Source organism: Piliocolobus tephrosceles, chromosome 6, assembly GCF_002776525.5.
Source record: "Piliocolobus tephrosceles isolate RC106 chromosome 6, ASM277652v3, whole genome shotgun sequence".
NCBI lineage: Eukaryota > Metazoa > Chordata > Mammalia > Primates > Cercopithecidae > Piliocolobus > Piliocolobus tephrosceles.
The window spans coordinates 105934077-105958622 of NC_045439.1; the positions used below are offsets into that span (position 1 = coordinate 105934077).

At 43.3% G+C, this 24546-nt stretch overlaps 1 protein-coding gene across 1 annotated transcript in view; it reads left to right on the forward strand.

Moving 5' to 3' along the window:
• Positions 1-24546, forward strand: part of ANXA2 (annexin A2) — a 48808-nt gene that overhangs the window by 22013 nt on the left and 2249 nt on the right. The window contains exons 4-11 of the mRNA XM_023228561.1: positions 9826-9920; positions 13679-13792; positions 17493-17583; positions 18709-18788; positions 20542-20601; positions 22288-22381; positions 22964-23059; positions 23529-23587. Of these exons, the coding sequence (XP_023084329.1) occupies positions 9826-9920; positions 13679-13792; positions 17493-17583; positions 18709-18788; positions 20542-20601; positions 22288-22381; positions 22964-23059; positions 23529-23587 (689 nt within the window). The remainder of the gene's footprint in view (positions 1-9825; positions 9921-13678; positions 13793-17492; positions 17584-18708; positions 18789-20541; positions 20602-22287; positions 22382-22963; positions 23060-23528; positions 23588-24546) is intronic.

Here is a 24546-nt window from a genome sequence, read left to right on the forward strand (position 1 = left end):
TGTTCTTTGAGGAGCCTGCAGCCTCCTTCCTCCCCACCTCAAACATCCACACAGTCCCCACTCACCTCTCAGTCCGGGCCAGTGCACAGCATCAACAAGCTTTTTCTGAGAAGGCAGAACCAGCTATTTTTTGGTCTGTGTTCTCATCATACTCTACATATTGTGCTTATGAGAAGGGGGGAGAAGCACAATACTCCTAAAATCAAAATAAGTCTGCTTTGTTTCTAATTTGAAGGCATCTCAGTATTTTTTGCCTATGCTGCCTAAACCAAATGCAGGATTGTTTTGTGTATGCGCCGGCTTGAGGTAGACTATACGACGACTTACCTTAATTTATGTCTAGTTAGAAACTGAGTAAAGTCATGCAAAAGTAGTAACACTGCTTAATTAACAAGAGGTTGCTGAGACTTAATCTGTAGGAGTCTCTTGGTTTAGATTGGCCTTGGGTTAAATATATACTGTGGCGTGTACAACACAGCTGTGAATGGTTTACCATATGGGTCCAAATAACTAGAAAGGAAAGTCAGCTAAATTAGAAAAGGATGAATCTAGACTCCAGAAAATAGATTGTAATTAGCAGCAGCACAACCCCAGAGTTAGTGTAAGTGCCAATAAACTGGTACAGCTTTGGTCTCTCTCTGGAAGGGGAGGGTAATGAGTTGCCCTGTTATTATTGCCAGTTTTGATTTTAGCAGTATTTGTGTTCTCCGGAAGGGATGCAAAAGCGGGTGATTTTTTTCCCCCTTTCTCAGAAGTGCAAGTATGGAAGCATAACTGCACCAAGTTTTGCACTTATTTTTTTCTTATAGTTTTAAAATAGAACGGCTTAAGATTTCTGTGGTCAAAAGACTAACATCCCATGCCACTGCAGAACACGCCAGGGTGGATATTTTTGGTTTCACCTGCACACCAGGTATATTCATTTGGCTGAGCAGAACAGTTAGAAATGTATTCTCTTAAGGGCGCCAGGAGGCAGACTGGCTGGGAAAAGTAGCCTCTCTCCTCTAACATAGGGCTGCAAGTGAGGAGCTAAACCAAAGAAGAACAGGTCTGAGTGGGAGCTCTTCTGTGACTAATGTAGCCCAGGGCCTTCTCACCCTCCTGGAAGGGAATGGACCCTTCCCAGTTGCTGAGGCCTTTCTTTCTGTGTTCAAGTTTACTTTAGACTGACTTCTCATCTTACAGCAGTGCTGGGAACAAAGAGGCCAGTGCTGAGTCACAGCCACTCTGACTCTGCCAGTACAGATTTTCTTTGTAATGATACTTGTCCGTGTAGCTATGTAGGTGCCAGACCCGAGCCACGTAGCTATCAAACACTGGAAAAGGAGTCCCTGGAACTTTTCTAATTGTAGGCATCAGCTTTCATCACCTGCCTCTCTTCAGCTCTTTCTTTCTTTCTTTTTTTTTTAAAAAACTGTTACCTCTTTTCCCTGAGGAAATCCAAATACCAGTTTCACCCAGGGACAATGGCCGTAACTGGATTCTAATCTGGTGTCAGCAACGCCAAGAAAGTTCTCCACTATCAAGTGAGTTAAGGGTGGCTATGTTGGTTTCTCTCGAATCTGTTCACATTTTTTTATTTTCTGTCCCATGAGGCTGACGGAGTAACGGGGCACAATACAGTGCTTGCATTTTATGTATGTTCCTTCACTGATGATTTGATTTGGATCTTGAGCAGTGGTATACTTTGTGTTTTCCTGCTGGTCTTGTAGCTTATTTCAGAAATATAATTCTGCATGGAAGGCAGACACAGTTCTAGATTATTAAAGTAGCCAGTGAGATTACCAAGACAATGATACCTTAAATCCTTTCTAAGGAACTCAGTTGAAGTGAGATCAAAGCAGAATGGAAAAAGAAGAAATTTGATTTTTGGACCAAAACCGCTTCTTAGGCACTTAGGTAAACCCTGCTTTCCCTGAGTTGGGACTGTGTGCCCCAGCCGTGCCAGACCTGGGAGAGGCACCGAACTCCCCTGTCTCCTTTCACCCTGTGCAAAGCCTACTTTGTCTCCCATCTCTCGGCAGCTGCCAGAGTTTGTCATGTAACTGGACTACTCATCCATGTGTGCCAATGGCAAAAATGTTCTCTTTCTTTGCCCCATATTTCACAGACAGAAATTCAAATGCAAGCAGGGGCCAGGCTTGTGACAGAGAAGCTGAATGAAGGCAGTAGATGTGTTTCTAGATGTTAACTCAGCCAGTCTTTTCTGCATCCTGGTAAAATAAGTATTATCATATCTCTGTTCTATGGGGTGAGATACCTAGGCCTAGGGAGGGAACTAATGTGCCCCAGGATCTCACAGGTCTGAGTCCTGTGGAGTTTCCAGAGCACTACATTGTGGCTGCTACTTACCTGGAGGCCTCCCCTGGCATCTGTCAGCCAGCTGGGTGTCCTGTCTTGGTGAGAGACGCTCTGGAGACAGTGCTCGCTTGTGCTGGATGACCCAGAGGGGCAACTTTGATAGCAGGGGTTCTGGGCCAGCCAGCACCATGGCTGAAGGTGCTTTGGGTAGTCCTATGGCTAGAGGGGAGTTTTTCTCTCCCTAAAATTTCTCCCAGTAGATGGGTGACTGGCTGGCATAATAGGCTTGTTGGGAAGGCCTACCTCCCTCTGCCGAGTTAGTAATGTCTCTCCTCAGAAGAGAGTCTTCTAGCTCTTTCTGTTGAAAAAAACCTCAGCTGGGTTATCCCTTTAGTGGCCATGCATTATTACCAGGTGGAAAATTATTGCCTACAGATTCCCAAATGTAAGTCCATTTGGATGTAAACATTTCAGCCCAGTTCTCTACACATTTGACACATTATTGTCCCATATCCTTTGTAGGAGCTAGATGGTGGAGCGTGGTATGAAAAAGTATCAAAGTATAATTTTAAAAAGGTACAGACTTGACTCATAGGATAAACATGTATTAAACATTTATGTAACACATTGAGGTAAGGCTGGTTCAGAGGGAATGTGAGATACTGGATGTTGGTAAATGTTGAGAAAAGAATGTTGGAATAAGATTGTTGTGCCAGGCTGGGTGTAGTGGCTCTTGTCTGTAATCCCAGCAGACAGGAGGAGGGCCTGGGCAACAAAGGGAGACCTCATCTCTAAAAAACATTTTTAAAAATTAGCTGGGCATTGGTGGTGAGTGCGTGTGCTTCCAGCTACTCAGGAGGCTGAGGCAGGAGGGTCATTTGGACCCAGGAGGTCGAGGCTACAGTGAGCCATGGGTGTACCACTGTACTCCAGCCTGGTCAACAGAGTGAGAGACCCTGTTTAAAAAAAAAAAAAAAGGCCGGGCGCGGTGGCTCAAGCCTGTAATCCCAGCACTTTGGGAGGCCGAGACGGGCGGATCACGAGGTCAGGAGGTCGAGACCATCCTGGCTAACATGGTGAAACCCCGTCTCTACTAAAAAATACAAAAAACTAGCCGGGCGAGGTGGCGGCGCCTGTAGTCCCAGCTACTCGGGAGGCTGAGGCAGGAGAATGGCGGGAACCCGGGAGGCGGAGCTTGCAGTGAGCCGAGATCGCGCCACTGCACTCCAGCCTGGGCGACAGAGCGAGACTCCGTCTCAAAAAAAAAAAAAAAAGAAAGATTGTTGAGCTGGATACAAGAGCATTCATGTCCTATAGGGCAGTGAAGCCACAACCTTTGGGGTTATCCTTTCTACTGGACCAAAATCTACAGGTTAACATGTAACCCCACAGAGTGTATGCCCAAATCAGTAGAAAGTAGCATGTCAGGTAACAGCAGGTCCCTTGAGCATGAGTCTTTGGGTCTCTGAGATAGTGCTTCAGCACACACCTGGAGGATATGCTGTCTTCCTCTTGCTTTATTTTCAAGTTTTGCATAATTTTCTATCACAGGAGGCAGAGTTGCCCAGTGCAGTGAGCCGGGGTCTTTAGTCCTGGTTTGAATCTCAGCCCCACAAGTGTCTTGCTTGTGTGACCCTGAGCGAGTCTCTGCCTTCTGTGAGCATTGGCTTCCTCATTAGTACAACCGGGATGACAGTGGCTCCCACCTTAGATGGGTGTGGTGAGAATTACATGATAGAATATGGGCATCTGATAAAAATGCCTGGCACATAGTAGGTGCTCAGTAAAAAGTTACTATTATTATTTTGAGATGGAGTTTCACTCTCGTTGCCCAGGCTGGAGTGCAATGGCGTGATCTCGGCTCACCGCAACCTCTGCCTCCCGGGTTCAAACAATTCTCCTGCCTCAGCCTCCCGAGTAGCTAGGATTACAGGCATGCGCCACCACACCTGGCTAATTTTGTATTTTTAGTAGAGATGGGGTTTCTCCATGTTGGTCAGGCTGATCTCAAACTCCTGACCTCATCATCTGCCCACATTGGCCTCCCAAAGTGCTAGGATTACAGGCATGAGCCACAAGGTTACTATTATTATAATAATAAGGCAAAAGGGGCCGGGCACGGTGGCTCAAGCCTGTAATCCCAGCACTTTGGGAGGCGGAGACGGGCGGATCACAAGGTCAGGAGATCGAGACCATCCTGGCTAACACGGTGAAACCCCATCTCTACTAAAAAATACAAAAAACTAGCTGGGCGAGGTGGCAGGCACCTGTACTCCCAGCTACTTGGGAGGCTGAGGCAGGAGAATGGCGTAAACCTGGGAGGCGGAGCTTGCAGTGAGCTGAGATCCGGCCACTGCACTCCAGCCTGGGTGACAGAGCGAGACTCCGTCTCAAAAAAAAAAAAAAAAAAAAAGGCAAAAGGTTACTATTACTGTAATAAATGAACTATGTCCACATGTACACACCCATAGCTCTATGGCGCTGTCCTCTCTTTGTGGCATGCCTCTGACCTTCTTTTTGTAAAGATGATTTTTTCCTCAGCTTTGATACTTGTATGCTCAGTAATCTTAAGTCGTGGTCTTCCCCATAATCTAGGTAAGGAGAGGATCTGGATGGTTTTCCTTTGTTTTCCAAGTCAGCCCCCACCCTCCTGAGACCTTCATCAACCACAAATGAAATCCATTTTCTTTGTGCATTCAGTGTGTCTCGGCAGATGTGAGTCAGCATCCTGTTCAGAACGACTGTTGGTGCCTTGCCATGGACAATAAAGACACACATTTTCCATGGAATGCCAGGCGCTGGAGCTGACTTGGGGTTTCCACCCACGGAGAGGAGGAGGAAACTCCAGGAGGCTGATTTCGTGGTTTTGGATGCAGCCATCATTTTAAACTGCAAATGTTCTCTATACTTGAAAAATATGGTAAATGATTTATGGGACCCAGGACCCCCAGGTTTCTCCTGGCACCCTGCTGTCAGCAGCGCCTCCCCGTGGCATTCCCTTGGCAAAGGTGTTGCTTCAGATTAACTGGCATTTGGAACAGTGACTGACCTCTGGGGTGCCCATGATCCAAGTGTTGAAAATATTGTTGTAGTTAGCTAATTAGATTAGCTGGCTATTTTTGTTCAAGGAGTAAATGCTTAAAGACTTCCTTTTGCTGTTTCCCATCAGGAGCCAAATACGTTTGTGTCTTGGTTCCTCACCAATGTTGGAAAACTGTAACTTCTATTAGTTTTCAAAAAAAATTGTAAAAAATCTGCCTGAATCACAGAATTCATGTTTTCATCGCATTCTGTGGGATCACACTATCAACATCACTCTTCCTTGTGGAGAGCCTTTGGTTAGATGACTTTGTGATCACTCATATCAGACACAGGAGGAAGAGGATGGAAAAGGAAGTGTTATTCAGCTTTTCTGTTTCTTCTTTATGCCCTTGCCCCACCCACACAGTTTCTTTAGACCCTGGGCCCTTCTGCCCAGCAAACACTTCCTTAAGCGCTGGAACACGAGAGGTCAGAGAGTATAAATCAAGGGAGGCAGAGCCCCATCTCCCGGGCATCTGGCACTATATTCAATTACTATTGAATAGAGCTTTTCTGGTGTCCTGGCACTGGCTGTGCATTGTTGATGATGGCTGACATAGGTATTCGAGGTTCCGTCTGAGTCCTTCAGTTGCATACTGGGTAGAAATGGTGAGTAACCGGATGACCTTTGCAGCCTCAACCTGTACTGAACAATTTTTCACAGGCCTCACCAATTACAATAGCAGGGCAAGAGGAAGCAGCAGTGTTCTAGAGATAAGATGGTTCAATCCCATTTGCAGATGCATGCATTTGGTATTACAATATAAGACATGGCTTAAGTGGCTTTGACTAGGCAGTTGATCCTGGCTTCATGATTTTTTCCTCTTTCCAGTTCAATTTGAAACATGCAGACAATGGTATGGGAGAAATAGGTGATGCAGGTGAGGTTCTTGGGCAGGGCAGTGGAACGGGAGTCTTCTACTTGCAGAAATAGCCTCCATTTCATTTCTTTGTAGTTAGTGCCGTTAGCACTTGTGCAATGCATTACGGCTGTTCGCTTGTAAAGTCCCAGCACGTTAGATACTGCATCTCACCTGGCCGTTTGCTTGGTAAATAATTTAGGTAAAACGCATTTCGATTCCTTCAGACTATGGTTGTTGCTGCCTCCTAGGTAAGATTCAGGTTAACCACCCAGGCTCTTTATGGGGATTTCCAGTAATTGGATTAAATTCTTTCTCTGCTGGCTGGACACTTAGCTGCTATGGAAAGAAAGGCAGAAAGCTGTTTCGTTGACTAAGAGTGCGGGACTGCATCGCAGCTTGTGGAGTGAACTCTTTAGATATTACTTCTTACCTGGGTTGTTTGGACAAAAGTAAGCACTTCTTTCCCTAAAATTGTAGTTGACCCTGTACCTCACAAAAGCAGTTGGTAGAAGTAACACAGAAGTCTTTCAGATAGGTAGATTTCTAAAGACGTTTCCATTTCCCACCTGTGGTTATCATTTTCTGTTGGTGATTCTCAAATAAGGAATTACTGGGGAGCTTGTTAAAGTGCTGCTTCCTGGGTCCCAAGTTCTAGAGAGCTTACTTATTAGTTCTCAGGTAGGGCCCAAGGGACTGTGTTTGTAATAAATGCTTCATGTGATTTTAATGCAGGTAGGCCAGGAACCACATTCTGACCCAAACACAGACTTTGCATTTGTTTTTAAGAGAGAATACTTTTATATGGGTCAGTGTTCTTGGTGTGCATTCAGGCCAGCCACCCCTAGGTTGACTTCTGGAAGTATTAGAATTGAGGTTAGAGGATAGAATTGTATTTTGTGGTTGGTTCTTCAGCATTTTCAGTTGGTGGGTAATAAAATTAAGTACAAGGCAAAACACATTAATAAACAAGTGGTTTTCCTGATATAAAGCTAGAGCCATAGAATTTTGAGAGACAGAGCAAGAGAGCAAACAAACAAGCGAACACGCGTGTGGGTAGGCATGCATGCACAGCAGCCCGGGCCTATATCCACTTTGTGGATATTTTAGAGTCTTTGAATTAATCTCTTCTGCCTGTTCCTAATTGAAACAAAATATAAGTTAAAAATTATATCCGTGGCCGGGCGCGGTGGCTCAAGCCTGTAATCCCAGCACTTTGGGAGGCCGAGACGGGTGGATCATGAGGTCAGGAGATCGAGACCATCCTGGCTAACACTGTGAAACCTTGTCTGTACTAAAAAAATACAAAAAAAAAAAAAAAAAAAAAACTAGCTGGGCGTGGCGGCGGGTGCCTGTAGTCCCAGCTACTCGGGAGGCTGAGACGGGAGAATGGCATAAACCCGGGAGGCGGAGCTTGCAGTGAGCTGAGATCCGGCCACTGCACTCCAGCCTGGGTGACAGAGCGAGACTCCGTCTCAAAAAAAAAATTATATCCATTAGTGTTTTGTGGAAGCAGAATTTGGGGGTCATTGTTCAAGCCCCCTTACTTGTGCCAGTATAGAAGCTGGGACCCCGGGAGAACAAATGTTTACACACACAACACATGCAGGGATAGGCTGCAGTCACTCTGAGCTTTAGAGCCTACACCTATGAAATAGAGAAGTCACTATCCCCAGTTGGTTGTTATGAGGATTAAATAAGATAACTTGTCTTATGATGTTTGGAAACTGAAGAGAATTATATAGATGTAATTCCTAATTATTATACATACTGTGTTTTCTTCTAACTGAAGTATTGAGAGGTATACGGGGACTCTCTGGAAGTGAAGTCACTAGTTGATTCTAGAGCAATGACTGCCTACCACTAGCTGGGTGTTTAAAAAAACCCATTTATGGTCATTATGGTGAACTTTGAAAGTACAGATAATCAAAAGAAAGAAAATTTAAAATTATATATAATCCCAACACTCAGATGATAACTATTAAAAATTTTGATGTAGAGATGTCTAGATATTTTCTTATACATGCATACACGTTTTACAAAAATGAGAGTATACTGCTTTGCAACCTTTTTTTTTTTAAACAGTGCCTATATTGTGGATATTTTCCCACATTATTTAATACTTCTATGCCATCATTTAAAATGACTGCATAGTATCCCATTATATGGAAAAAGGAACATTTAATCAGCCTTTTATTGGACATAGGTGTTTTTCCTAACTTTACTTTTCAATATTATGTACAGTGCTGAAATAAGCATCTTTGAAGCTGAATCTCATATCCAGCAATTGGATTTCTGTGTTTACCTTGGCTACTCTAAAAATCAGAGCTAAAGTTATAGATGCTACAGTTAAGATAGCCAGAATATTGATAGGGACTTGCTTTGAAATGAGCAGATACATTTTAAAAAGTTATTTATTTTTATACCCAGAAATTCTAACTTTATACTTTTTGATCTGACACACTTGAGAATTGAAAGTACTTCCTCTCTCAGTCTGCTGTTTGTTTTTGTCTCAAGCATTACAGTTTTGACCTTTCTGTTTCTTCAGGACTCCTCTGATTTTCTTCAGGCCAAGCCCAAGCCATTTGTAGTTTGCAAGTGACCTTGTAGGTTTAGCAACTCTACTCTCTCACCCAAGAATTACCTATCCGGTTATGGCAAAGACTCTTTCTTTTATTAGACAAAGTTAATAATCAGTCAGGAGAGAGACTTTTCACATTCTGAATTTACAAACTCTGCTTTCTTAAGTTAAATGGCATGTTAGGAGTATTTCTGATATAAAATTGGAAACTTTCAGACACCAGAAGGCATTGCTTATCTTTGTAAATACACATGTTCCAATTAAAATAGGTACTAAAATATTTTGGTGGCACTTCAAAACTCCCAATTTAGATTTAATTTAGATTAAAACACTTATTCTTTTTAATAAAGTTATAAAATTGATTATTAAAATTGCCTATTGAAGATTAAAAGCAGTGGAACGTTTATTTTCCTTACAAAACAATTTTGTCTTCAATAAGTATGATTGCATTAATCAATTATGCTATGAAAATACAACTGCCATATTAAATCTGACTCATTTGTCATGACAGTTTTTATAATTATAGAAATTATACCTAGCAGCTTATATAGCCATAATCCTGCAATAAATATAAATAATTATCTCTATTAATTCAGTTTGCAGTTACTGTCTATTAAATCCCGAGTTAAATGGCAATTTGGGGACCTTCATTTAAAATCCTGCTAAATCTTTGTGTTCCGTCTGACTGCCAGAGCCCCACATACGCACCTCCTGTTGATTCCAGAAACCAATTTGTGAATAAAATAGTTTTTAAACCACAAATATTTAAAAGGTCCATGTAAGCTTGAGGTTTGAGGCTGTCAGGGAAAAAAAGGAAAGAGTGTACACATTGGGTAGAGGATGCTGACAAAAGAGCTGGAACAAATCTTGGTGTCTTGGTATTTCTGTTTGAAAAACTGTATGTAAACTTCAGTTTGAAAAACTCTGCTTGACGTCTTCTATGTAAGCCCAAAATACTAGAGTATATGGTTGAGTAACGATTAACAACTTGTATTTCCATAGGTGTGGATGAGGTCACCATTGTCAACATTTTGACCAACCGCAGCAATGCACAGAGACAGGATATTGCCTTCGCCTACCAGAGAAGGACCAAAAAGGTACAGGCAGTTCCAGTGATGGAGGGCGTTTCTTGTTGAATTTTTATTTCCTCAGACATTGCTTTTTCTTTTCATGAATTGTGGCTCTCAGGAGCAAAGACTTCTGGGACCATTGGATATCTTAAGATTTTCTTTTTAAATCCTTGTAAGAGTCACTGCACGTGTGTGTGTGTGCAGTGTGCACACACACACACACACAAACACGTGTGGCCTTTAGAGCAGCTGTCCCCAACCTTTTTGGCACCAGGGACCAGTTTCGTGGAAGACAATTTTTCCACAGATGGGATGGGGAGGGATGGTTTTGGGATGAAACCGTTCTACTTTAGGTCATCAGGCATTAGATTCTCATAAGGAGTGTATAACATAGATCCCTCGCATGTGCGCTTCTATGAGAATCTAATGCCACCGTTGATCTGAGAGGAGGCAGAGTGCAGGTGGTCATGCTCGCTTTAGAGTGCTTGGGAGCTCCTGTATAAGGACAGTACCCTCCTCCAACCCAGGCTACCTGGAGAGAGAACTTCTGGGAATGGAAAGTTAGGAATAGGGAACGACAGCGACAGGCACCATTTATTGAGTGCTTACTTTGGGCCAGGCACTGTGCTCAGTTTTCTGCATGTAGCAACTCCGTTTCATCTTTATGACTTCTGCTGGTTCCTGATAAGATGTTTCTAATTTAATTTTAGGATGCTAGCCTCCACTGAGTATTGATCCTAACAAGCTCCTCTCATTTAAACAATAGACACTTGAATTCTTAAGCGTTTTGCAATGAGTGGGCTTAGTTGGTAGTTCATTTGGTCTGCAAAGCTATCTTCAACATGCCATGCTCCTACTATTTAGAGGGTCTTTGTGTGCTTTTTCCCTTTGCTTGTCCACTAGTGGTTAAGAAACAACCAGTGCGTGTTCGTCCTTTATTTTGTCAGTTTTAGGAAATTTTATTTTTAAGGATGTGCTGCTTTATTTTTAACTTCTTGCTATTAAAAGCATTTGATTTTTTCTTGGACAGTGCAGTAAGTGTGGCTTCCTGCAGCTCCCATCTGACTTATGGCTTTCACTCGTAGCCACAGTGGAGGCGAGCTGGAAGGATTCTAGAAGAGACATTTCTGCCCTTGGGATTGACATGACCAGCAGGGTCCTGGGAGTTGCAGGTCAAGCCTTGCTACACTTCCATCCCCCACACTCTAAACAGTTGGAAAGGACATAGATAGGAAAGTATTTGGCTTCTTTCATCTCGTGTGCATTAAAATTCTTCTTTCACTAGATGTATATTAATCTTCTGTAGTGAGGCATAGAGGGGAGTGCTTTATTTCTCCAGCTTCCCGAGAGGGTCTGTGAGCTGGTTAGAGCCAAGTTCCCATTGGAGTAGAAGGCTCATCTCTGGACAGCGTGCACAAAAATTGATCTTTCAGCTGTCACTTACAGAGTCTGGTCTTGGAATACATTTGGGTGTGTACACACAAACATAGAAGCCTGGACTTTTTGTTTTTTTTTTTTTTTGAGACGGAGTCTCGCTCTGCCGCCCAGGCTGGAGTGCAGTGGCCGGATCTCTGCTCACTGCAAGCTCCGTCTCCTGGGTTACGCCATTCTCCTGCCTCAGCCTCCCGAGTAGCTGGGACTACAGACGCCCGCCACCTCGCCCGGCTAGCTTTTTGTATTTTTTAGTAGAGATGGGGTTTCACCGTGTTAGCCAGGATGGTCTCGATCTCCTGACCTCGTGATCCGCCCGCCTCGGCCTCCCAAAGTGCTGGGATTACAGGCTTGAGCCACCGCGCCCGGCCTTGTTTTTTGAGACAGGGTCTTGCTCTGTCACCCAGGCTTGATTGCAGTGGTATGATTCAGCTTACTGCAGCTTCTGCCATGTGGACTTAAATGATTCACCTCTGTCTCCCAAACTGCTGGGATTACAGTCATAAGCCACCACACCCAAAACCTCGATCTTGGTTTTAGATTAGATATATGGAGAACAAAGCTCCCATGTACCGTCTTGGAGAGAAGATATTACCAGAATTACGATGAGGTCCCAAGATCTCACAGGCTTTGCTGTGTGCTGGGGACAGCTCACCATCCTTCTAATTCTTGACTCTCAGTCTTAGGCCAAGGAGAATTATGTATCTTTTATAAAAGATATGTAAACTACTTGAGATAGTTTCAAGTGAAGCAATCGGCTGTTTGTGAAATAAAGACAGTCTGTGAAGTAAGGAAGATTTGTGTTGCAGAGTTCTTTAGGGATATGGGCTGCGGCTGCCCAGGTGACGAGCTTGAAGAACCTGGGCCCAGCTAGCAGAGCGGAGCGGAGCTGGGAGAGACAGCTGCTTTTACGATTCTTTCATGTTCTAGCAGACGCCAGATGCAAGGCTTCTCCTTACAGGGAATGGTTATGTTTTATTTATCATACATTTCTGGAGTTTTTGTTTAGTTTTTGTTAAATGCAAAGCTCTGTGCTGGACATTGTGAGAAACAGGAAGCTGAACGCCCATAAGGAGTTTAGAATAGAAGTAGAAGAAGTCAGTAGGTGCCCAAATGCTATTTGAGGTTTGAATAGAGAATGGATAGAGGGGAGTGTCAAGGGTAGGCTAAGTTTGGAGTTACCTAACCTCAAAGTTCCAAACTGGGAGAGTGGTGTTATAATTGGGGGCTATTGCTTTTATAGTCCTCTCCTAAGTGCCGTGTGTTCCCAGGACATTGGGAAGCAGGAGGAAATGGGTGGCAAAAGGCTTGAGCCAGATGGCTTCTAAGATCCACGTCAGTTCTAACACTTTTGACATCAAAAATGATTCAAGATGGTTGTCTCTGAAGCAGGCTGCAAATCACCTCTTGTATCCTGCAAGTACCTCTAGGGGCTAAGTTTTGTAGGTGCCACGGGTGCTCTTAGAAAGCAAGGAGAGAAATAAGAGAGAGAAGAGAAAGGAAAAAGTGAAAAGAAGAACATTATTTCAGTAGGAGGTTTCAGTCATCAGCCGTGATATGTAGGAAGTTTAGCCCGAGGAAGCATTGCTGAAAGCCACATTGAGTTGGGGTGTCTGTCTACATACATGGGTGCTGACCAGACCTCTGGCTTAAATTTTTGTGTTCATGGTGACAGTGGAAGCCTTAAGAAATTATATGCAGCAGCGAATTCAAGGGGGCAAATTCGGAGGTGTTAGTTTCCTATCGCTTCCATTAAACACGGTCCCAGTTTGGTGAGGACAAAGAGATATTTTCTCAGTATTAGATACAGTGTTTTGCATAGGAAAGTTTCATGACCTGACTTCAGCTGTGTTGGGGCCTCTGGTTCCTTCTGGAGACTTTGAGGAGCTGCCACTGGAATGGTTGCCCCCATGTCTTTTACAGTATATCAGCAGGCCACAAGATCTGCTTCACAGGAGGCTGTCTGCTGGAACACCTCCTTCTTAGAAGGGCCTTGATCTCGGAAAGTGTCCTGCCTTCCATGGGGTGTTACCACTTTCAAGCATATTGCAAAGTGCCCGCACTCTCACAGCTTTCTAAGGAATCACATACGACTCCAGTTTCCTTTTATTGACTGGGGAAGAAGGCAAAATTAACTTGGATTTTAAGGAATTTCGTTAAAGCAAAGCCTGATGTTTATGTTTCTGAGATCTGGGTCTGTTGAAGGGAATGCAGTTGAGGGCATTTGACCCAAGACTCTAGAGTGATCAAAGACTCACAACCTGCTTCACAAAAAGATCCCTTTTACTTTTGTTTTACTCACCAGTTTTAAAGTAAAATAAATATTTTCCTCATGATTGCCTGTTTTCTTGAAGGAACTTGCATCAGCACTGAAGTCAGCCTTATCTGGCCACCTGGAGACGGTGATTTTGGGCCTATTGAAGACACCTGCTCAGTATGACGCTTCTGAGCTAAAAGCTTCCATGAAGGTAAATGCGTGTGAGATGTCATCTCTGTCAAATCTGCTATTAATTTTGTGAATTACAGCTTTCTGAGTGTAATTTGGTGATTTTCAGTTTTCTTGAATTCTCATTTGGAACCATTTTAAAAAAATGAACTGAAGTTATATGTCTCAGGATTTGTACCAAAAATATTTCAATTACTTGTTTTAAGACTGTAAAGAAATTTTATGATGCTGAGAAGTCAGTTACCAGCTGCTACTACTCAGCACCTGGGCAATTGGAATACCATTTGGGAAAACTACTTCCTTGATTACACTTCCTTCTTTAAAAAGATTATGTTGTAATATGAAGGCAAGAAAAAAAAAACTCATCTTTTGTTAAGTGAAGCTTGCAAATTCTGCCCATCCTTTTGTGGGTGTTTCTTCCTCCCATATTCTGTCAGTACCATTTGTTTCAAATTCGGGCAGAATCAGAACATCATAGGGCACATAAGGGGTAATTTCAGATGATGAATCGTACCTGAATTGTACCTGTGTGAAGTCTCACGTTATCTTTTATGTTTTTCTTTTGCAAAGTTCTTTTGAACCTGAAATTTTTGGTTAAATTTAGTAAAAATTCTAGATTGGAAACCTCCTGAACTTTGTGCATACCTAAAACATCAAGTTTTTTGTTTTGTTTTGTTTTTTGAGACGGAGTTTCGCTCTTGTTGCCCAGGCTGGAGTGCAATGGCGCGATCTCTGCTCACTGCAACCTCTGCTTCCCGGGTTCAAGTGATTCTCTTGCCTCAGCATCCCGAGTAGCTGGGATTACTGGCATGTGCCACCACGCCTGGCTAATTTTGTATTTTTAGTAGAGACGGGATTTCTCCATGTTGGTGAGGCTGGTCTCGAACTCCTGACCTCAGGTGATCTGCCCACCTTGGCCTCCCAAAGTGCTGGGATTACAGGCGTGAGCCACCGTGCCTGGCCGACATCAAGTTTTATATAAATGCAATGGATGTACACACATAAATGTATGTTACTGCAACACACTTGGACCCTTTTCGTAGTGTGGGTCTGCAGCATTTGAACAGTCCGACACTGCCCTCTGCTGATATACATGGGTAAAGTCTGCGCTGTAGGGGGGAAGCCATATGTCTGATTTTTTATTCTGAGTCTGAATGTGTTTTCTCTGATGCCGCTGTTCCTGAATTATGAACAGTCTGAGCTGTAAGCCTGTCACCAGAGCTAATGTCACAGTTCAGTTGTCATCCTTTCCCCAGAGAACACAAGAGTGAGGCTGCTTTGGACACTGGGCATCTCCAGAGCCCCGGACTTGATAGCTCAGGGCTGCTGTAAGATTTGTTGTTAAGTCTCTTTCTTCCTTCAGTTCTTCAGCTTAGCCCAAGCTGTGCTCAGTTTATTTGAGTGGACTTGTCTGAGTTTCCTAAGTAGGCTGTACTGCAGAAAAGACATCATTAAGAATGATAAAATGTCAACAACATTTCATGATCCTGGTTGATAAAAATAGCACTCCTGAAAACCGAGTCTGTGGACCTTTGGAGGCAGGGATGAGTCAGCCTCTCCTAGGTTTCTTCTGACCATCAACACTTCAGATCAGGTTATCTTATTTTCGTCAAGAATCTACTTAGTTGTGATTCGTGTGGCTTTACTGGTATCTATTACTAGGTATTAGTGACTTGAAACAGACCTTTTTGAGCTGTCAGTCACTGTTACAATCTATGTAATTGGGCCCAATGGAAGGTGCTTTAACTGCTGAAGCTTTGACCCTGTGCCAGCTCTTCCATTAGCTATCACAGTTGAGTACCCTTCCAAAATCCATAAAGCTTGAAGTGACATTAACTGAACTATGCTTAAAAAAAAAAAAATCTGTTTTGACTTCTGGCAGTACCGGTGGCAGTATCTGCCATATGTTACAGTAGACTTTGCCCTTGTGATAGGAATTGTGGACAGTCTGTGGAGAGTTTGGGCCGGGCTTTGGAAATTGCCAAGGTCACCTTTGAGTGTAGACATAAAAAACACTATTGGAATTATCAGATATTACCACTGGTATATCAGTGATGGAAGGAAACACATCTTATATTATTCTGCCTGTCTTGCAATTCTACAATGTCAGGATATAACATTTCTCCCAATGCGTGTTATTTTTAGACGATATTTCTATCATCCTTGAGATTGAACAACTGCCCCTCAAAATATTCAAAGATGCTCAGTAGTCATTTAATAACATTTGTATAGAATGCTGTATGGACTTTCTGCTAACAAGGGGAGAATTTTTGGCTTTGCTGGAACCTCTAAAAATCATGATTAAAAACTCAGAAGGAAGAGCCATTGGCTCAAAGATTAGATGAAGAATAAAATTCAAAATTAACCATTAACCTGAGGCTTAACTTATATTATACAAACTACTTTTTCAGGGGCATATAACCTCTAATAAGTTTAATTAATAGCTGACACACTTTTCATGTGGATAAGTAAGTTTCTTATTGTATTAACACCTTATAATTGATTTACATTTTAAACAGTTGTAATTCTACTTAGTTCAAAGTGGTATTTCCATATTCGGAAAGACAAGTATTAAAGAATCCTGATTATTAAATCTTGACTTTGATCATGAAGCCAGCTTTGAAATACATGTTTCAGAATCCTTTCAAGCTATCTGACATGCTCAAAAGTGTATATATTAAATTTGAATACATCACCCATCAAATTCTTACTCCTTAATAAAGTGTTGGTGTCTAGGTTTATTTGGCACTTCATTATTTCTTTTTGCTTCCCTAAAATGCCTGAAGAGTGCATAATTATCAAGCAAAAATGGAAGGACAAGAATGAAATTTTTAACATTAACCCAGTTTTACATTTCAAAGAGGTGAAGCTAAAAATTTTTTCTTAACTATACCTTTGCCTGGTAAAAAGACTACTCTAACAATGCTGGCTGCAAGTGACAACATAAAATTTCTCTATTCTTTTATTTTAAATTAGCAAGAAGAATTGTTTAACGAAGAAAATTCTCATCTGTTTAAATAGTGGGTGGTTATTGTAGAAAGTGAAAAATAATAGTAAGAAAAAGTTACTGTATATACCCACAGCAAATGGCAATTACCACTTTTAACATTTTGGCATATTCTATTGCTGCCTCTTCCTAGTCACTCCTTTTTTTTTTTTTTTTTGAGATAGAGTCTTACTCTGTCACCCAGGCTGGAGTGCAGTGGTGCGATCTCAGCTCACTGCAAGCTCCACCTCCCGGGTTCACGCCATTCTCCTGCCTCAGCCTCCTAGAGTAGCTGAGACTTAGTAGTCGCCTGCCACCATGCCCGGCTAATTTTTTGTATTTTTAGTAGAGATGGGGTTTCACCGTGTTAGTCAGGATGGTCTTGATTTCCTGACCTTGTGATCCACCCGCCTCGGCCTCCCAAAATGCTGGGATTACAGGCATGAGCCGTGGCGCTTGGCCCCTATTCACTACTTTAAAAAACAAAACGTATTAACAGTTGAATTCAAACATGCCAATTCCACCATCTTGTGCTCTGGTGAAGCATTTTTTAAAGGAATAGAAAATACCATTACTTTGTGCTAAAGGATAGAGTATGGATTCTTCAGTAGGAATGTAGAAAGCAGGATGCTAACAGACCCAACCCATGTTTGCGATTTACTTGGTGGAGATCAGAGAAGTAGGCTAACGGTGGGGAACCCTTTCCCTGCTGATGTTCCTGTTTCCTGGTTCACAGGGGCTGGGAACCGATGAGGACTCTCTCATTGAGATCATCTGCTCCAGAACCAACCAGGAGCTGCAGGAAATTAACAGAGTCTACAAGGAAAGTGAGTAGCTTGATTTCTGTGATTCATCCTCTCAGCCCAATTTATGTGACTGTATCATGGCCACTGGGGCTAGTGTTCGGGCTAAGATGCCTGGATTATTGATGTACAGAAGCACCTGCCACCTTGACCATGCAGGTGAGGTTGGCTATGGTCCAAGTTGTTCTCCTTCTCCTCCTCATTGCCTGCAGTTTGATTATTACATTCCGCTAGAACTTCTGTGTTAGAAGAAGGGTAAACAGGAGGGAAAGAAGAGAAAACAAAATTTATTATTAAAAATCTGATGAGGAGAAGTAGCAAGTATTATATATGGATTCCATTTACTGGGTGCTGTTCAGTCTCTGCTCAAGAGGTTGCCAACTCTGGACTGTGGATAATTGAAGAATTACAGCAAGAAACCCATGTGGACCTGTGCACACTAAGCAGTATAGAAGGCTATGAGTGGAATAAACAATGCAACTTTACATTGCTACTGCATTTCTCTTTTCTTTTACTTTTTAAAGTTGATATATCATAATTGTACATATTTTGGGGGTACATGGGATAGTTTGGTACATATATATAATATGGAATTACCAAGTCAGGGTAATTGGGGTATCCATCACCTCACACATTTTTTTTTTTTTAATATTAGGAACATTACAGTTCTTCTCTAGCTACTGTATTTCAATATAGATGCTATTTTGAATATTGAAATATAATTTCATTCAAAAGCATTGTTTAATTCTTAGTAGTTTTTGCCATTGTGCATTTTCTCAGTGGACAGTAAAGCACAATTCTGTGTGTGCGTGTGTAGACCTTCAATTTTTTTGATGTTCAAAACGAGTATTCACAGTCAGGAGGGCTGGGAGCCAGTATTTAAACTACACAAGAGGTTGCCGATCAAAGTTGAGGATGCCTGATTTGATCTAGCCCTGCTGCCCCCTGTCATGGATAATAACTCTGGCTCTGATTTCATGAGGGTGAAAATCATTCTAGTGAATCCTTCCTCTGGGGTTAAGAAGAATGGGTATGTCCGGCTGACATAGCTGTTCTTTTTTTCAGAGTCTTAGTGGGAAATGGGGAGATTGGGGTGGGTGGTTGGCTACACAGGCAGAAAGCATAAAACCAGATGTATTTTCCTCCAAGTGTACAAGACTGATTTGGAGAAGGATATTATTTCGGACACATCTGGTGACTTCCGCAAGCTGATGGTTGCCCTGGCAAAGGTTGGTTTCCCAGTTTCTTTCTTTGCCCTTGCTTCCTCCCAAGTCATGTCACATACCTCATTTTATACTTGGAGTGAATTAACTAAGTCCCCTGTGCCTGCATCAGAAATTCAGCTGCATTTTCGAAAGTGGGTTTGCACTGTCACTGCAGAGTTGTCAATTTTGTATAATAGGATTTCTTATCCTGCAAAACCTCATGGACAAGTGGACTTTGGGAGCCAGAGGAGGGGTGGGCGGCTCTCAAGTCCTGGCCTGGATTTATGTGCCAGAACCTTGGCCGCGTGACTTAGGGAAGGTCACTTTGCCTCTGTCTGTGGTCATGCAGGACCCAGTGGGAAGTGACCTTCTGGTTTCTTTTTCCTGCGTTCACTTTTCATGGAAGAATTTGCCCATATAGTCCTTTGTCTGGAGTGGAGTTGTCTTTGTGGAGCTGATTGCTAATATTAACACATTAACATGGAGGAAGGGGCACTTCCCCTGTGAATCCCTAGTTCTGGCCAGTGTGCAGCTTAGTGCTTATGTGCCAGGGGAGGGATGAGAGACCCTGGGAACCCTGATGACAAATGACAGATAGTGCATCTGGCCACTCACATCTCCATTACTGCAACAGCTCCTAAGGCATTCTCCCTGCCTCTCTTCTCTTCGCTACCACCTGCCCCATGTACCACCATCCATGGATCTCTGTGAAATACACTTTCACTGTTTTACTCCCCTGTTCAAACCCCATTTCTGCTGCATCAAATTTAAACTCCTAACTGCTGTGAAAGGTCCTCTTAAACCCTCCCTGCATCATCTTTGCTCACATTCTCTCCTGCTCAGCTCTGCTCTGACAGGGCAGCTCCTTACTTACCTGGGAGTGTGCTGTGCCATCCCTGGTGTACCGGCTGGCTCTCCCTCTCCGCTTGGCTAGCTGCCTCTGATTAAGTTTCTGCTTAAGCCCGGGCCCATTGTTCACACTCTTTACTGACTCTGCTCTCTGAGAGTTCTTCCTCCTCCTGCATTTTGTGTCTTCCTAGTGCCTCAGGTTCCCGGGCCACTGTACATCTGTGTCCGCATATTCCTCCATCTGCATCGCTAGCTCTCTGTGGGAAAGAACTAAATCTCATCAGCTTTTTGTGGGGGATGGGGACAGGGATGTCTATAAGGTGTGTAGGCCAGGACCAGGTACCAAGGAGGGGGTTGTTGATGGCAAGGCACAGCCCCCACTTCCTTCCTTGCTCAAGGATTTTACCACTCCTTGGTTGGTCTAGGTTTCTTTTTCCTTTTTTTTTTTTTTTTTGAGATGGAGTCTCGCTCTGTCGCCCAGTTCTTTTTTTTTTTTTTTTAAGACAGAGTCTCACTCTGTCACCAGGGCTGGAGTGCAGTGGCACGATCTTGGATCACTGCAACCCCCGCCTCCCTGGTTCAAGTGGTTCTCCTGCCTCCACCTCCTGAGTAGCTGGGACTACAGGCATGTGCCACCATGCCCGGCTAATTTAGTAGAGACGGGGTTACACTGTGTTAACCAAGATGGTCTCGATCTCCTGACCTCATTATCTGCCCGCTTTGGCCTCCCAAAGTGCTAGGATTACAGGCATGAGCCACCGCGCCCGGCCCTGTCTAGGTTTCAAAGTAAGAAAAATCTTAGGTGGAGACTTACCTATTAAATGAAGTAATGGCTTACATGGACTGGGGAGAAAACATTTTCAGTTTTAGAATACAAAAAGAAATGGATTTGAAGTTCTTTTTTTTTTTTTTTTTTTTTTCCCCATAGGGTAGAAGAGCAGAGGATGGCTCTGTCATTGACTATGAACTGATTGACCAAGATGCCCGGGTAAGTACTGAGCTTTTGGTTTGAGTTTTTGTTTTCTGGTAAGTGTCTGGATAGTCTATACAGTAATTTAACTCTCTGTAACAAATAACTCACAAACTCTGTGGCTTAAAACAACAAACATGTATTATTTCTCAGTTTCTGTGTGTCAGGAATTGAGAAGTGGCTTAGCCCAATGGTTCTGGCTCAGGGTCTCTTCTGAGGTTGCAGACGAAATGTTGCAGGGCTGCAGTCATCTGAGGGCTTGACTGGGTCAAGGGAATCTGCTTCCAGGATGGTGCACTCACATGACCGTTGGTGGGAGACCTTAGAATCACTCCACAGAAACCTCTCCACCGGGTTGTTTGAGTGTCCTCACAACATGGCAGCCGGATTTCCCCAGAGCAAGCAGTTCACAAAGAGGAAGCCACAGCGTGTTTTATGACCTAATCTCAGGAGTCCCACCTTGCACTGCTGTCATACTCTTTTCATTAAAAGTGAGTCACTGAGTCTAGCCCACACTTAGTGGGAGGGGATTAGGCTCCTCCTTTGGAAGGGAGGAATGTCAAAGAATTTCTGGCCGTATTTTAAACCCACTGTAGTCTGAGAGCATTGCTTATTAGAAGATATTCTTTTATAATGCTGGCATTACTTACAGAATCAATACTGACTCACATATGCTCATTCAGGCTTTGCTTGTATGGAAGCGCCAGTTTCTGCAGAGTGTAATGTGGCTGTGCACACCAATCAGGCAGGCAGGTGGGAAGCAGAAGAAGTTGGAGAAGACACAGCCAGGGACAGGATGGCTTACTGCTCCGTTGTTGGTGGGCAGAAAGGGAGACCAGCAGAGACCTATCCTTTTCTGGCTGAACAAGACTATTGCCAGTTCTAGTTCCATAATCTCTGAGAACTATTTGTTAAGCTTATTCAGACTGCTATGAACTATATTCTTTACTTAAAGGGTCAACAGTTATCTCAAAGTAAGTCATAAAAGCTGCAGAAAAAAATTAATTTAAATTCACATTAGTTTTACAGTTCAATATATTCCACACAGCACTTCTAGCAGGTAGTAGAGAAGGGTTTTAAATAAAGTAATAGGACTTGGGTTTTGCAATTCCCAGATGGTGGAAGTTCACGGAATGAATATCTACCCTTGCATAAGTCTTTCTTCCTCTTGTCCTTCCTGCCATTGTTAGGGCTACTTGTGCCCCTAAATTTTCCAGAAACTGAAAATGAGATGAGATGGGCTCCTTTTCCAGCTCCATCACTCCCTGAGTCTCTGAAAAGCTTGAGAATGGGAGCCTGGACAGTAGCTGTCCAGTAAACATCTGCTAGCTTATCTTCCCCTAAGTGTGCCCAAAGGGAGGAGGGCTAGATGTGTTCATGAACATTTACTTGACCTTCTTTATATGAATACAAGCTCTTGGTCCCTCCTTTCTTATTCAAGGAAGGAGATTGTACTGCACAGACCTCACGAACTATCTGCAGTCTCATGTGGTATCCATCTGTGCCTAAGGAAGACTGCTTGTGATTAAGACTTTTGACCTAAATAGTAGGTCTCTGCCCACGTCTGCAGTATAATCATTCTTCCTCATTTGGCATTTTGAATGTGTCGCTTTTTTTTTTTTTTTTTTTTTTTTTTGCGTGACATTTTTTATGACCTTACACTGCATTGTATAGTTAAATTTTCCTGGTTGGTTGTACTCGTAGGATCTCTATGACGCTGGAGTGAAGAGGAAAGGAACTGATGTTCCCAAGTGGATCAGCATCATGACCGAGCGGAGCGTGCCCCACCTCCAGAAAGGTGGGCACTGTGCTGAGGGGGTCTCAGTGCCTTGGGGCTCTGGCTGAGGCGGCTGGGTGGATGTTCATGTTGGGATGGAGTCTGCCAGAATGAAGTTCTCTCTCTACTTGGCACTCTCATAGGCTCACCCATTTTTCCCTCACCAAGTACATTCACCTTTCTCTCCCATTCTGGATTCTTTTCTCTTGCAAATAGTTTCTGCATTTGGTGCTTTATTCTGCAGTTCCTTCTTGTTTGATGATCCTTTTATCTCGCCATTATTTGTTGAAGTAGTGGACTTTGCTGCATGCTCTATACTGTTTCCCGTGGTTTTCGGATGGAATAGGTTCCACTCAGGGGAGATTGGAGATGGTCCAAATATGTGGCCTGGGCAGTGCCATTCAGGACAGGTGCATGGCATGGCTGCTCCAGGACAAAGTTGACCAGTGTTGGCTGTGGTCACCATGGCAACCTCTAAGATCCTAGGATGCTGTGATCATCCTCAATTTTTAAAAAAATCATGGTGCATAAAACTAGGTGGGTGATCACTGACAGCTTTGACTAGTGGCTGTGATCTGATAATTCTTTGTTGTTTTTCCTCAGTATTTGATAGGTACAAGAGCTACAGCCCTTACGACATGTTGGAGAGCATCAGGAAAGAGGTCAAAGGAGACCTGGAAAATGCTTTCCTGAACCTGGGTAAGTGAATGTGGCCCCCATTCCTGGTAGACATCATCTACCAGAGCAGAAGTGACAGATGGCCATCCTCTTAATCCAAGTGTGTTTGGGAGGTGTGGCTTCTATGCATGCTTTGGATAGTTTTACAGTCTTAATTGTATAGATTTAAGAATATAAAACTGAAGAAAGGCCTAAATTGGTAACAGATTGTTGCCAGGGAGGAGTAAGAAAACAGAAGAGAGGGGTATGTTGTGGAAACTCACATATGCACTTGAGTTCTGCAGGTCTCGGAGTCCCCTGGTTTAAAACTGTGGTGGAACTTAGTATTGTAGAGGATTTCTACATTTCCCGTAGCCTGTTCCATTTTGCAGCCCGTTTCCGTTGCATCAGGTCACTTCTGGTTTGTGGCCCAGGGTCAGGGCATCCTCTCTCACTGGTAGAGGAGAGACCAGAGCAGCTGCAGCCCTGACTCCTTTTCTTCTCTCCACAGTCCAGTGCATTCAGAACAAACCCCTGTATTTTGCTGACCGGCTGTATGACTCCATGAAGGTAAGGGCAGCTGGCTGAGAGAGCTGTGTTTCCACACTCAGCTTTTCTTCTTTTGGGCCCCAGATTGAGTCTCCTTGACTCATGGATGGAGGAAGGGGACCCCACTGTCTGGATGCAGGAACACACTAGTCAGTTGTGGTTGTATTTGACAGGTGAGAGAACCACAAATCTGTCTTCTCTCAGCTGCTTGAACATGTGTTTGTGTACAGGCAGAAAGTAAAGCGCCATGGGAGAGAGAAAATGCGACATGGTAGTCGTGTCTGATCCCTACTCGGGTTTCTCAGTGATTTCTTCCTGCTACCCCTAGAGTCAAGACAAGCGAGGAAGGGAGCGATTATTAAGCACCCACTACACAGTAGACATGTGCTACTACCTTACCTTAAATCATTGCAAAACCACCTCTGAGGCTGATATGATTATCTTCTTTATAAATGCAGAGACGGAGCTCAGAATACCTCAGCCTGCTTGAAGTTACACAGCAAGATTTGAACCGGGGTCTATCAGACCCCAAACACAGCCCCACAACTCTCCCCTAAACAAACCACCTCTTCCCATAGACCCATCCCATTTTCTACACCTCAAATGTGCCATGTGTTCTCTGGCTTCTAGGCTTTTGCATTTTCCTTCTGGTACATCTCCCTTGTCTGCGCTGCCTCTGCGATCTGTCTTTGAGTTCTGTATCAAATAGCACCCCTTGGTGCCTTTGGTCGGATGCTCTGGAAGTAAACTCAGTGGTCTTTATTGCACATATTCAGAATGGCACAGAGCGATGATAGAAATGTGTTGGCATATCCCCTCTAAGCCTGCAGGAATCAGGAACCTCTTGTTACATATGGAGACTCAGACTGCTTGAACTAAGCCTTGTAGTAGTAGGTGCTCAGTATATATTTATTGAATGATGGCATAGACTGGGAATCTGTGCTGACTACAGCTTGGTGTGTTTGGAATTCCCAGATGCT